Source organism: Saccopteryx bilineata, chromosome 2, assembly GCF_036850765.1.
Source record: "Saccopteryx bilineata isolate mSacBil1 chromosome 2, mSacBil1_pri_phased_curated, whole genome shotgun sequence".
NCBI lineage: Eukaryota > Metazoa > Chordata > Mammalia > Chiroptera > Emballonuridae > Saccopteryx > Saccopteryx bilineata.
Genome location: NC_089491.1, coordinates 183,424,610 through 183,440,272, shown reverse-complemented (window position 1 = coordinate 183,440,272; position 15,663 = coordinate 183,424,610). Strand labels below are relative to the sequence as shown.

Sequence of the window (15,663 nt, the reverse complement as noted above, 5' to 3'; positions counted from 1 at the left end):
AATATAAGCCTGACAGACTTTTTTTTATAAAAGATTTTTTTAAGTTAAATTTAATGTAGTGACATTGATAAATCAGAGTACATATGTTGAAAGAAAACATCTCCAGATTATTTTGACATTTGATTATGCTGTATACCCCTCAAGCCTGACAGACTTTAAAAATCATAAAGTATTAATGATATTAGTATATATTTTAATAAAGTTGGAAAATAAATTTGAGAAAAGATCTTGACATCAAGAAAACAAACTATTTGATTTTTAGGTAATATAAGTAAATCCAGAACCACTTTCTCTTTCCCTTTGGGCCTTTGGAGGGAAGTATATTTGCAGTTACCATTATCAATTACAGATTGATACTCTCATGTTTTCCATTCAATCACAAATAAGAATCCTTTGAACAATTATTAAAATGAACACAAGATACTTCAGTCTGATATATTAATATCTACTGTTATAAGACTTGATCACTGTAAGCAATCATAATGAGTCAATTTATATTAAGTTGGTATTGATCTTTCATAGCTAGAGTAATGTAAAACAATTCTGTATTAGAACCAGAGGTACTTATTTACAAATTCTTGAAATAACCCCTCCATTTTCTTGTATCATTTCCTATTATAGAATGAGAAATAGACAAAATATTTAAAAATTATTATCAGAAAGAAAAATATTAATCCTAGAGAAATTTGTATATTAATTCAAAGAATGTGAAGAGCAGATAAATAAGACTGTTCCCCCTGTATCTGAGGTTCAGAAAGGCATGTGTTCAGGACAAAAAAAATCATTATTAACCAAGTTACACAGGTACAGGGTGTTCTTTTAGAGATACAACTTCTTTTTTTCCCCCCTTTTTTTCCAAGTGAGAGGAGGGGAGATGGAGAGACAGACTCCTGCATGTGCCCCAACGGTGATTCACCTGGCAGCCCCCATCTGGGGCTGACACTGCCCATCTGGAGCCATGCTCACAACCGAGCTACTTTTAGCTCCTAAGGTGGAGGTTCCATGGAGCCATCCTCAGTGCTTGGAGCTGATGTGCTCAAACCATTCAAGCCATGGCTGAAGAAGAGGAAAAGAGAGAGGGAAGAGAAAGAAGTGGAGAAGCAGATGGTCGCTTTTCCTGTGTGCTCTGACCAGGAATTGAACCTGGGACTTCCACACTGGGCCGATGCTCTACTGCTGTGTCAATGGGCCTGGGCCACCATTTCTCCACCAGATATAAAAACTAAATTCTTACAGCACTATGCTATATACACTCTTCCTCTAAAAAGTATGCCTGAGAATTCAGATTCTTTTTCTACTCCTCTTGCTATTTATTTATTTATTTATTTAGTGACAGGAGGGGAAGCAGACAGACTCCCATATGCCATCCGACCTGGATCCACCCACCAAGCCCACTAGGGGACGATGCTCTGCCCATTTGGGGTGTTGCTCCATTGCTTGGCAACTGAGCTCTTCTTAGCACCGGAAGGGGAGGCCATGGGGCTATCCTTAGTGCCCGGGCCCAACTCCCTCCAATCGAGCCATGGTGGCAGGAAGGGGGGGTGAGAGAGGGAGAGAGGGAGAGAGGAAGAGAGAGAGAAGTGAGAGAGGGAGGGGTGGAGAATTAGATGGGCACTTCTCCTGTGTGTACTGACTAGGAATTGAACCCAGGCCATCCACATGCTGGGCCGATACTCTACCACTGAGCAAACCGGCCAGGGCTTTCCTCTTGCTCTTTTAAAAGGGGTATTTCTCCCTTACCCTAGTTTAAGCAATGAGAAAAGTAAAAATATTGGTATTTGTGTTGAGAAGACCTGACTGAGTTGTCATTTGATAGATGATAACATAGTTTTGATGATAGTATGCCATGTAATATTGGGTACATACTATGAAAGGAACTCAAATAATTGAGTTAATTACCTGGATTAGATAAAAATCTGCCCTAGGAAATATCTGAATTTTTAGTCGGCTACATTCTCAATATAACAGAGGAATAATTTTCTTCAAGATCTAAAGTATTTTTAAAAATTTTTGAGGATTTAAGAGTGTCTTTTTTGATGAAACTATACTCATTTATTTAACTATAAATTTGGCTAATTTGAATAAAATTAAAGAACTTCATGTTAAAATGGGCTTCCAAGAATTTGTGTTCCAATAAATGCAAAAAGAATGTCATAAGGGGAGAGCAGGTAAGCATTATATTTAATCATATTCAAAGCTATGAAGTACAGAAATATAGAAATAGCAGCTTCAGTAGTGATTTTCTCACTGTTTTTGTAAAAAGAATGTTATTTCTGTGTAGTATTGTTCATTCTCTTTAAGTCTTTAAAAAAAAAACCCTTAAACTTTCTATTTAACATTCTTTACTGCATAAACTTTTTCCTAACCCAAGAAATCACAGAAAAAAAAGTGACTTTAAAAATGCTTGGAATCACGACTGATTTTACATTGAATACCAGGAAAAATGGACAGGTCCTTGTTACTATCATTTTTTTTCAATGACGTCCTACAGTCTATTTAGGAGCCCTATTACTTGCAAGTAAAAAGTTTGAAAACAACCATCTTACGCCATGCTGCTTTCCAGTGGAAAAGACCATATCACTTCCCTGCTTCAAATCCATCTGAAGAGCTGCTTCTTCCAGGAAGCCAATCATGAGCCTCCTAGGCCTTGACAATGAAAAAGACAAGGTTGGAGTGCTCCTGAATCTACTCAGCTAACGCTAATTAAAATTATCTCCAATTAAAAACACTAGACATTCTCTCAGTCGAGTAATACATTTAGCACACTAGAAAATTATTTTAACTTATTTGTACCACCAGAACATGATGGTATATGCCTTTAATCATAAATACTCAGGAAGCTGAGTTCAGAGATAACCTGAACTTAAAATTTTTGAGTTCCCTGTAGACTGAATATGCACACTCAGTTCCATGTTACTATATCCCTTGTCTATCTGTTTGCCTAGGGAGAACTAAACTAACACAGTTCAGAAAATGGAACAAATGATAAATATCACTGTTGAGTACTACTAAATGAAAAAGAATTAAAACTACATTCAATTCTTTCTTTTTTCACAATTCTGTCTTCACCTAGCTAAAGTGGAATAAGACTTGTAGGAAAAAACAAATATATGGCTATGATTTTTAGAATTTTTCTAGAGTCACTCTGCTTAACTTAGTGAATTTAAAAAGTCAAAATACTATTAACCTAATACATACCCAATTCTTATAACATGCCAGTCACTATCCTAAGACCTTTTTCTTCATCACCTCACTTAATCCCTGCAAAATCCTAAAGTATAGGTACTTATTTTCCTCATCTGATAAGAAAAATGAGCTATGGAAATAACTTGTATAGGACAACACAGCTCCTAAATAGGAAAGGCATGTGTTAATCCAAGCAGTGCTAACTGCACAGTCTGTGCTAACCTATAGTACTAAGTTTTGATGTGTTTTTTTCTTCTAGCCAGAAAATGGTTTGTAAGCTATTCTTCAGAGTCTTGTGACCCCATTAGAATTCTTCTGGGGCCATTAAGTAAAGTAAAAGAAAGCAGATGGGACTCTGGGCACTTCACCCAAACAAAGCAATTTCACTACATCTGTTTAAACATTGATGATATAATTAAATTTTTCACAGTAATTCTTTGATTTTTTCATGCCAAAAAGCAAAAAGTTTGAAAATCACAGTATCTAGACTATAATCTTCATAAGGTGAGGATCTATGTCCAAAATTATCTCACATTTTTAACATTCAATAAATATTAACTTAATACATTCAAACTACTTGACAGTACTATACTCATCTGATAAATTTAATACAAATACCATTATATCAGAGAAAACCTCAAACTCCAATATAATAAAAATGAATAAAAACATAAAATCACATTTAGATTGGGGTTGTTTACTTTTTAATTAGGAGTGAGCAAAAGATTTCATTACTTCAAAGCTACTGATGGGTTAAGCATACCCATTCTTACATATAAAAAACAGGTTTGCTTTTCATACTCTTTTATTTTTAGATAAAACAATACTGTCCGATGTACTAAAATACCCATTCATATATTTAGGATTACTAAACTAATATAAGAAATTACATTAAAATTTAAATTATCAGTATAACTTATTTTATAATATTTTCTGAAGTTCTTGAATTGTCTTCTATTTCACCGAAGTTAAAAGGAAACTTGAAAAAAAAAACTATTATCTTTAATCATTTTCATCTGTGGACCTAATAACTTAGGAAAAAGGCTACTGCCACCATTTCGTGTTGAAATCTTACATTTAAGTTGATTAAAAATCATAAGATTTAAGAAAATAAAACTAAAGTACTAGTCTTCCTAATTCTGGATTTGGATGAAAAGACAAAGTAGTAGAAATAAAAACTCTTATTTTTTTTCCTCTAATTTACTTGGAGAGTTTTATTTTGGAGAAAATACAGTTTCTAACCAAGAAGACATAAAATATATTTACTGCTTAAAACACTTCATTAAAATTTTCATAAAACTGTTTCTTACTTTATAATTATTGCCAGAAAATAACAAACTATCATCCTAACAAATCTCATCCTCATGGTTGTACTTCAATTGAAATACAACATGTGAAGATGAAGTATATTCAGAGAGAGGGTCAGCACTACATCTACCAATTTATTGTAATAAAATTGCTTTGAACAGTACCAAAAACTAATAAAATGAAGTTTCTGATACCTTAAAAATGTATACAAGAAAGTTAATCAAATGCCAAACCTAGCTAATTTGAAGATTTAATTTTAATACTTATTTTTGAGAAATTGCAGTTAACTGGAGACAAACATAGAAGAGACTATATTTACTGCCTGTGTTGTTAAAATATTTTCTTAATCCTTATGAAAAAGCACCAACACTGGTTTTTTTATACTAGAAAAAAAAACACCCCAAAACTGAAGCTATATCAAGTCTCTGGAACCAAAGTAACTTTGTTTTTATAAAACATTTTCCACAGATGGTACTAAAGATGATTTTCAGTGAGCAGGTTGGGAAGTCTAACAGATAACCAAACAAAATTACAACCTGCCTGCTCCATCTCTATCTCTGAGGATTCGACAGCAATGCACTTTACTTTGTTATACAGATTCTACTTTAAGAATGGTATGCTTTGGCTTGCTCTTCTCAGATGAATAGACTTTTTGCCCTTTCTCTTCTTCCAGAAAAATAAAGATAAAAATTTACTTCACATCAGAGTATAAACAATACTACTCATCAAAGGTTTAAAGGAAGAGTTTATTAATCTACACAGTATCTGCTTGGATAAGGCTATTTCCTGAGTGGCTCAATTCTAAACCAAGAAATCAGAAATTAACCAATTATGATCCCTTGTGCATTTCTAAAAGATTGCGTATTCTTAGTCTACAGAGTTATGACAGTTTAATTCTAATTTCCCAAGAATGCAATAAAGACAATGGTTAATTTAGGGGTAGAACTAGATTAATGAGAACATACAAAAGGGTTTATTTAGAATTTCGGATGGTGTACAGTCCTGTACTTTTCTCAGTTAAACAAAAAGATATGCAATAATGTCCTTATCAATCCATATTCTGCATTTAATCTTTCTCTTCGAAGGTTGCCTCCTAGGAATAGGAGATTCAGTAGTAAATATAAATAGACATCAGAAAACTGCTGATTTAAAAATAAAAATTCTGTGTATGCAAAAAATAAATAAAAGGACTTACCAAAAAAAGTTAAAATTCAAATATCAAAAGCAATATGCCATTATCTCGGGCTTTTGAAAAAAAATTACATTTGTGAAAGGGGTAGTAAATAACCACTTCTAATTTTATACGTAGTGACAGTGATATTAAAATACATATAGATCTTGTTACTTCAAAATCAATCAAAGACATAAATAGTTAACAAGTTGGAAGGGGGTATAGACAGAGCAGGAAGAAGAGATGCTCCAGGGAGAGGCAACGGGAAAAAAGGGCAGTGATCTCTTATATCCCCAAATTAAAAATCTATAAGGAAAAGTGATGTGTTAAAGTATGTATATAAAAAGAGTTTCATAGTTTTCTAGTTTTTAAAATCTTAATTTCACATTAATGCAAAAAAAAAAAAGATTTAAAAAGAATTTTATTTAGAGTTAGTGGTTTGGTGACCATAAAATATTTTTCTCTAACACTCCCACCAATGTCCAAAATAAACCCCCCACAAAAAACAAAAACCAAGAGACTTCTACTGACTATGCAGAGATCTCACTAACCTCCTTTTCTTCTCAGAGAGCCTAGGTTTTCTGTTTGAAGAGAACCTCAGGATAATTTGTAGTATCAGTATAATAAATGCTAATCTTAGGGGAAAAATAATTAAAACTTCAATTTTAGAGAATCAAGATAATTTAAGAACTAAGAAAAGTCAATCAGTAAATTAAATAATCCCTCTTTCTTCTTACATGTAATAAAAATAATCTTCTGGAAAAGTATGTTCTCCCTTAATTTTAATAGGTTGTCTTATAAATATTTATGATAAATATTATATACATAATTCAAAAGCTTATTATCAAAAATTTTTTAAAGCTTTCTTTTCTTCTCGGAGAGCCTAGGTTTTCGATTTGGAATTACATTTTTGCATGAAGTGATATTTAACTTCTATGTGGTAATCAATCTCATGCCGACTAATAGAGAAACATGATGATATTCTACTATCAGCACCAGAATAAATGAGTCAAATGTGTATACTTAAATATATCGTGAAAATAGAAACTCTCAAAGCATATATAATACTCATGTGCTAACATAAAACCAAACTCTACTATTCTTGTATTATGGACTTCCATGAAACACATGAGTTTTATATTGTTTGGAAAAACCTACCTGAATAGCCGAATTCATGAAACACGTATTTCCCAAGTTACTTAGGCCACAGAGGCCTGGCTGTTCATTGTTTCTTCCAGGTTCTGAATAATCATAGCTCTTATAAGCAGCATATGATGGGAGACAATAATTTGAGTTTTTCACACTGGAAGAAAACAAAAAATATTTTTTACAATGCAGCCAATTATTACAATATAGTTATAATAGAGTACATTAAAATCTATTTGAGGTAGGTGGTTAGCTGTTAAACATTTTTATAAATCATTTAACTCGTTCTTTTTAAGACATGAACTTAAATCAAAATACTCCCTTAATTAAGATACTCTTCATCAAATCAACAAAATTACTGCATCATATTCCAAACCAAACCAATCACTATTACCTCTTTCTACCCTTGATTAACTGGAGCAGCTTAATAGCTTGTGCCATTCTTCATTGCTCCATCAAATTTAAAACATTCAGATTTTAAACACCACCCATGGCAATAAATCATCTAATTTTATGTCCCCTTCACATCCTGCTACTGTAAGAGAATAGCAGAAATATGTTACTTTAGTAACAGGTGAGAGTAGAATTTACAAGGCCTCTGTGACATCACTGTTTTGATGCACTGAAAATTCAATTTATAGTTTCTATGCTAGTCCAGCAAAATTTAGTCTTCAAATGTTGAAAAGAGCCGGGGATGATCAGGAATGCAAAAATGAAATGATTCTAAGCAAATACATTACAGTATTATTTGGCTTTTCTTTTTTCCAGCTTGTTAGAATAATGCAGTTTATTTAACTACATAAATAATAACTTCAGGATAATTTGTACTATAAGTATAATAAATATAAATCTTAAAAAATATATAATATTCAAGCTTAGAGAATCAAGGTAGTTTTAGAAAGATATAAGAAAAGTAAAAAATTTAATAATCCTGGTTTCTTTTTATATGTAATAAAAATAAACTGCAGAAAAGTATAGATTTTACTTTAACTTTTAAAAGGTTATGTTACAAAATATTTATAATGGATACTTTAATATAATTCAAAAAATATTTTCAATCACTTTCTTTTTATTCATTAGTACAAATCTGAACAAGAATCAAGGTCATTTGCTAAAAGCAATAACTGTTATAAATAAACATGACAATCTTAATTGGCTATAATTTGTTCTTGATATATTTTAAAAGTAGTTTTTACTTATAATTTCAAATACATTGTATTATAGATTCTATACTCCTAGTCAATTATTTTAACAGTTTAATTGGACTGTGCAACAGCCTGTCCTAACAAAGCCTTTAGTAAACACATGCACAAACACGCCCCAACAAGCTAAACAGGTAAAACACAAAACCACATCAACCAAAATTACATACACAATGCTAGTTCCCTAATATTTTTTTATTTTAAAGAAAATATCTCCTTATCACAAACAAAAAGATTAAATCCCAGCCTAAAAAAAATAACAATTCCTCTGAGATTGAACAAAATTAGCAGGACCCAAAACAATATAACAGTGATCAATTCAAATTCAGAATGGTTAATCTTGTAGCTATATGCTTGTTTTAAACTAAAAAAAAGGGTATAAAATAAATAGAACTCAAGTATCTTGGTTTTTGCAGATCACTAGCCTTATAATTCATGTTTTATTTTATATTCCAGTAATAAAGTACAATGCATCTATTAGCAATTTAATATATATTCACTCAATGACTAACGATTGGATTCTTGAATCTAACATCAAAGATATTCAACAAAAAACTGAATCCTGTTTTTTATTCTTTTAATTTCTCTAACAAGCGCTAAAAAATCAAGGTCTGCTACATAGTAAAAAAAACAAACAAAAAAAACACACGTTCTGGATATAAAAATATAAAATTTAAGTAGTCTATGATATACAGGTAAGGCAAAGCCCAAATGCATACTAATGTATACACCTACAAACATACACAAGTGAAAAGACTAAAAGCACATTTACATGCTTATTCCATAAGTATACATTCAAATATCTATTTCTTGTACACATAACACAAATGGATACTAGAAGCTCTATTCTTTGTGGCAAGAGGATGAGATTTGCTGGAAGAATTTTACCTATTTACTGAAAAAATGAACAAAATCTTTGCAAATACAGCTTTTGATTTGATTCTGTCTTTTAAAATCTGGATTCTTCAAAAATTTCTACATTTAGTTTAAGTAACAGGGTAAGTTTAAGCCTTTCCCAAAGATTGAGAAAATCTAGATGTACAATGATAATGAAAACTGATGAAGTTAATATTTTAATACTATATTTACTGGTTACTTTTATTTCATATTTTATGTGATTTCTAAATCAAGTATTAAACTCTGTAATAAGAAATACCAGCAGTTCTTTAAATACTTTGACAAAGTATATAGAAACCGAAGTCTGAAGAACGGCTTCTATTTTTTCATGACTATTTTCTGCTTTTAATGTTCTAAAGAGAGTAAGCTAGTCCTTCATCCTATAAAGCTATATGATTTCACAAAAATAAATACATTTGCCAGTAATCTTCACGGGAATTTAAATACTATACTAGTTTAATTTTGTATTATAATTCTATCACAAACATACATTAAAAATGTAACATTTTTGGAGGGGTAAAATTAAGCCCTTATCTTTCTAAAAAAATTTCAGACTGACTTTTGAATTAGCACTTACACTGGACATTATAAACATTCACATCTATAATTTAATCCTCATAACTATAGTCATGCTCAATTTGCAGTTAATGAAATGATATTTTTAGTAAGTAACTTGTTAAGGACCAGATGATAGCAAGTTCTGGTAGCCTCCTAAATCCAGGTCCCGGATTAATCTTACAGGGAGTCATTTCCATTTCAAAAAGAGCTTTAAATGAATTAACAGTAAAATAGAATTGTGTTCTGCCTGACCAGGCGGTGGCGCAGTGGATAGAGCGTCGGACTGGGATGCGGAAGTACCCAGGTTCGAGACCCCAGAGGTCGCGCGCGGGCTCATCTGGCTTGAGCAAAGAGCTCGCCAGCTTGGACCCAAGGTCGCTGGCTCCAGCAGGGGGTTACTCGGTCTGCTGAAGGCCCGTGGTCAAGGCACGTGTGAGAAAGCAATCAATGAACAACTAAGAAGTCGCAAGGCGCAACGAGAAACTGATGATTGATGCTTCTCATCTCTCTCTGTTCCTGTCTGTCTGTCCCTGTCTATCTCTGCCTCTAAAAACAAAAAAAGAAAAAAAAAAGAAAAAAAAAAAGAAAAAAAAAAAAAGAATTGTGTTCTGATGTGAAATGCCAAGAGTTGAGACAATAAAATTAAAAAGTCTTTAAAGGCAGCATTATATCAAGGCAAATATAGCTGCTGAGAAAAATTGCAGGAAACAAAAAGAATAAATTTGGCACATATTAAAATGTACTTATAGTATAATTAAGTACAAGTGCAAGAACAAAGGCTGTTTGGACTTACAGGTAAAATAACTACATAGGGTAAATAAATAATATTCCAGCAACTGTTTTTTTTTATAATAATTAGTCTTCAATAAAAACTTTATTAAACTTAAGTAATTCAAAGTATACTTTGTTATTACCTTTATAACTAATATTCTTATTTCTGGAAATGAAATGGTCTATCTTAGTAATGTATCAGCTAAATTCAAGTCTTGAATTTGTCAATAAATTTCATATAAAATTGTGTTATAACTACTGATTTTATACTTTCTACTTGTAGAATATCTCATATATGAAGTTTCAAAACTGCCCATAAGCTAAAAAGGTCATTACCCATTTTACTTATATTTTCTAAAGATTTTATTTCCTGATTTTAGAGAGAGGAGAGAGAGAAATAAAGAAAGAAAGAGAGAGAGGGAGAGAGAACAAGGCAGGGGAGGAGCAGGAAGCATCAACTCGTAGTAGTAGCTTCTCCTATGTGCCTTGACTGGGTAAGCCCAGGGTTTCAAACCAGTGACCTCAGCATTTCAAGTTGATGCTTTATACTACCGCACCACCACAGGTCAGGCCCATTTTACATATTTTTAATTAAAGAAGCTATGCTATTTCTATCTGATGCCTTAAGTTGCTACTTACTTCCACAAGTTGAATGGAAAATTAAGAAATAAATTTTATGAGAAATAATTGTTCAGATAATACATTAATTAACGTTTTTTGAAAATGAAAAATAATTTTCCATATTATGTTTAAATTTTGTTTCTTACTAAGAAAGGAGAGCTTTACTTTTTTTAAAAAATTTTTAAAAATTTTTAATTTTTTTTTTTTTTTTTCATTTTTCTGAAGCTGGAAACAGGGAGAGGCAGTCAGACAGACTCCCGCATGCGCCCGACCGGGATCCACCCGGCACGCCCACCAGGGGGCGATGCTCTGCCCATCCTGGGCGTCGCCATGTTGCAACCGGAGCCACTCTAGCGCCTGAGGCAGAGGCCACAGAGCCATGCCCAGTGCCCGGGCCATCCTTGCTCCAATGGAGCCTCGGCTGCGGGAGGGGAAGAGAGAGACAGAGAGGAAAGCGCGGCGGAGGGGTGGAGAAGCAAATGGGCGCTTCTCCTGTGTGCCCTGGCCGGGAATCGAACCTTTAAATTTTTTTATTTATTCATTTTAGAGAGGAGAGAGTGAGAGAGAGAGACAGAGGGGAGGAGCTGGAAGCATCAACTCCCATATGTGCCTTGACCAGGCAAGCCCAGGGTTTTGAACCGGCAACCTCAGCATTTCCAGGTCGACGCTTTATCCACTGCGCCACCACAGGTCAGGTGGAAAGCTTTACTTTTAAGCATGATGATACCTCAGTAGTTATGTTGCTTAGTTTCCTAATATGAAAGGACTATTTTAGTTCCTAAAATAGACATATATAGTTAAAAATATAATCTAGGCATAGAAGTAAAGTCATTAGTTTATCATGTTTTAAAAATAAGAAAACACTCCAATTCCTCTTTTAATATTTTCTGCAGTTAGAGGTTTTGAGATCAGATTTTACTGTCATATTTTCACTATGAGAGGGAAACAGACAAAAACAAACACAGCAGACCACATAATACTAACATAGCAATTCCAGTTAAAATATAGTCCATGTTCAATACACTCTATATACAGTTAAAAATCTCTTCAAAGAATGACTATAAATACCTGGTATAAATGTTATACCTGGAACTAAATTCTTTTATAGTAAGTATGGGAGCCACCTGCAATTGTAGAAACATAAGTAATCTTCTATCTCCTATGAAAAAATTACTTTTGATGAATCTAATCATATAAAACATAAACCAGATTAAAGGGAAATATTTCCTTTTACTTTCTTACCTGTGGATAAATATTTTTAAGTAGAAAAGAACACTGCAATTTTGGATATTCAGTGTCTTCAATATTTCACTATTATACTACAATGTAATGTTATTTACACTGTTGGTGCACATATCCTTTAATGAATTACTAAAATAAGGAAATGAATGTTTTATTTTTATTTTTTTTAGATTTCATTTATTGATTTTGAGAGGAGAAGAGAAAGAGGGGAGAAGAGGGAAGCATCAACTTGTAGTAGCTGCTTCCTGTATGTGCCTTGACCAGGCAAGCTCAGGGATTCAAACCAGCGACCTTGGCATTCCAGTTGATGCTTCATCCACTGTGCCTCCACAAGTCAGAAAGGAAATGAATGTTTTAAGTCTTCTTTAATACATATGGCAAACTTTTCTCTAGAAAAGTTGAACTAATACTTCAACTACTCAAACAGAATCCTTGTGAGAATAAATACTCACTTAATTTAACCTGAGATGAAGATGAAAGAGTGAATAGAAATTTTTATGGTTTTAATTTACATACCTCTAGTTAGTTGTGAATTTGAACATTTAATGTGTTTATGCATTTCAATCATTTTTATTGTCAGCAGCATTTGCCCATTTCTCTGAGAAAATTTTTCACTGATTTTTATGTGCTTGGTATATTAAGAATATTAACTCTTAATTTGCTATTTGTAACAAGTATTTTTTCCATTTATTTGCCTTTTAATTTTTATGTACCTGAAAAGAAGTAATTTAAAATTTTAAATAAAAATTCTTAAGAGCCATTCAATTTTCTCTACATTTCCTGGATAACTTCCTTCATTCTCCATCAGTCTAACACTTTCTGATTACAGTGAACTCTTATATATAAAGGTCTGTTTTTAGCTGTCTTTTCTAGCCCACTGATCTGTAGGTAGATTCCTGGGTCAGCACCATGCTGACAGAATTCTAGTATCTTTAGAATCATGATATTTTAAAAAATTAATCCTTTCTCATTATTTTTCCTTTCCAAATTATTTTGTCTATTTTTACATATTTATAATCCAGTTGCATATTAAGATAATTCTGTCAATTATCCCTGCACCTCCAAATATGAGTTCTAACAAAAAACTAATTAAATCTATATATTTAATTAATGGTGTTATTTTAAAGATTATTTTACAAATAGCTTCAGTCTTTTAAAATTTATTCTTTAGGATAACCAGATATCATTTACAAACTGGAAGAGTAGTACAAATATAATATTTAACTACATAAATGGTTAACTTAACCACGAAGTACATAACCAAGGGGATAGTCTTGTCTGGCTTAAAGGTTTTTTCCATAATTTAACTGGACTAATTAAAATAAAAGCTCTTCTTTTATACCTTTCTATAAAATTAAAACTAAGCATGTCAGATGATCTGGTAAAGTCCAAGTGATTTTCAACTTGTTATTCTTTCAGCAATAAAGCACACACTTTCATTACCTATTATAAATTTCAAGATTCTAAAACATTATTCAAGATGGGGGAAGGAAATTGTTTCACTGAACTTTTTAAAGAAAAAGTGATTGCCTTTTTAGTAAATGTTAAAAACTTGTATATGCTTTGGAGCTGAGAATCACTATACACAATTTTAAAAATACTTCATATTGTAGGTGATTATATATCCAGTTCTAAAATATCTGAAATTTATACTCTTTCTAAAAAACTGAATTCTAACAGCTATCTATATTTATAAATAGTATTAAGAATGTAAAATTCTAAAAGTGCTTTACTTCTTTTAGTAAATTAGGATAGTATATGTATTGAATCAAGGAAAAGTTTATAACTGTTCTTTCCTATGAAGTTACTCCTATAAGATCTGAGGAGTAATTTTTAAAAAATCAGTTTTAATACATTAAGATTTTAATTCTAATTTTATGTACAAGAGATTTTTTTGCAACCACAATAGGGCAATCAAGTAAACAAAGAGTTTTTCAGATTCAGTGCTTACTTTCTGTTGTTGATGTTGTTATAATTATTTGATAGAGATGAAGGAGAGATCTTTGGTAAAGTTGAAAAATTGGATGCACCTGGGGACCTTTAAAAATATGAAAATGTTAAATTAGATAAAAATGCTGAATTTCAAAATTATGAAATAAAGAAAAAACCAACAGATGACAATGTATGTAGTAAATGAATGCTGGAAAGCAGATTTATGAGCAAAATCACTATATATATATCTTTTGTTTTTCAATTACCAATGTATTCTTTTATATAAAAAATAATGGTACAAATGGAACTATTTTTCAAAAAAATTTATGAAATTAAACATACAACCTGATATTATTTCTATAGATCTACTAACACAACAACACTAATTTCCAAGTTCAGGTAACCATTATGAATATTTTACAATCAATATCCCTTAAATCAATGGAATTAAAATACTAATTTTTAAGGAAGCATGTAAATAAAACCTACTTTGTGTCTTAATAGGTACCGTGGCATTCTAATTATATCCAATATCGACACAGATCTCTCTGATTTACCAATTTTTTAAAATGTAAAGCAATAGGGATAGAATAAGAATTCCAAACATAATATCCAAAAGTAATTTTTGATTAAAGTTATCTTGGGGGTGGGAGGGCGGTCAGGGAAAATCTGACTATATTTTATATACCTCACTAATTCAGAATCTTTGGGAGAAATGGCAATTATTAACTTCGAATCAATTACAGCATTAGTTTTTAATCAACTAATATGATTTAAAGGTATGATTTATAATCAACAAATACACTGTAAAGTACTTAAAGGTCTATGAAAGATTTAATTTCCGCTTTAATTTCTTAAACAATTTTAATTTACTAGGCAACATCTAGCCCATGGTCTGTTTAAAGATAACTTTCAGTCTGATATCTCAGTCATCATACATTCTAAATTAGTGAGGTCAAAAGTGATTTGTTTTTAAATTATTTTATTTCCTCCACTTAGGTGCTAATGAACAATAAAATGGTCAATGGGTAGGAAAGTGTAATTTATAAAACCAGCTTTTAGTAATATGGATTTAACTAAATCTTCGTACTTGCAATGCATTATGCAAAATAAAAGGTAGGTAAGAGTATTTTTTACATATAAAAACTTTTATTTAAGTTTTAAAGATTTATCTATTACAAAATCTTTGTAAAATTTTTCTTCATTTTAAAGAAACTTCTCTTTAAGCATTTATTAATTTTAGAGACAGAGGAATAAATAAAGGTTCTTTTTGTTGGTACAGGCTATATATAGGTAGATTACATTAAGTGAAACTTCTATTAATATTTAGGTGTCTTTCTGACAGAAGAACCTTACAAGATTTTATTTTACTATATTAAGCACAAAATACAACCAACCAAATTTTAATATAAAACTAGGTAGAGAACTATTTATAAGGTAATTTTATAATCCTCATATTTATGGTATACTAGTTTTAATTTTTTTTTTTTTTGTATTTTTCTGAAGCTAGGAACGGGGAGAGACAGACAGACTCCCGCATGAGCCCGACAGGGATCCACCCTGCACGCCCATCAGGGGGCGACGCTCTGCCCTCCAGGGCGTTGCTATGTCACGACCAGAGCCACTCTA

The 15,663-nt window shown here is 31.8% G+C and overlaps 1 protein-coding gene across 3 annotated transcripts in view; it reads right to left on the bottom strand.

The window, feature by feature from the left end:
- USP15 (ubiquitin specific peptidase 15) overlaps positions 1-15,663 on the bottom strand; it is a 162,108-nt gene that overhangs the window by 43,613 nt on the left and 102,832 nt on the right. The window contains exons 7-8 of one of the 3 annotated variants that reach the window (XM_066258881.1): positions 14,054-14,140; positions 6,824-6,968 (exon numbers count right to left, since the gene is read on the bottom strand). In XM_066258881.1, the coding sequence (XP_066114978.1) occupies positions 6,824-6,968; positions 14,054-14,140 (232 nt within the window). Of the gene's footprint in view, positions 1-2,546; positions 2,619-6,823; positions 6,969-14,053; positions 14,141-15,663 lie in introns of those variants that run through there. The other 2 variants (XM_066258882.1, XM_066258883.1) reach the window with 2 other exon arrangements.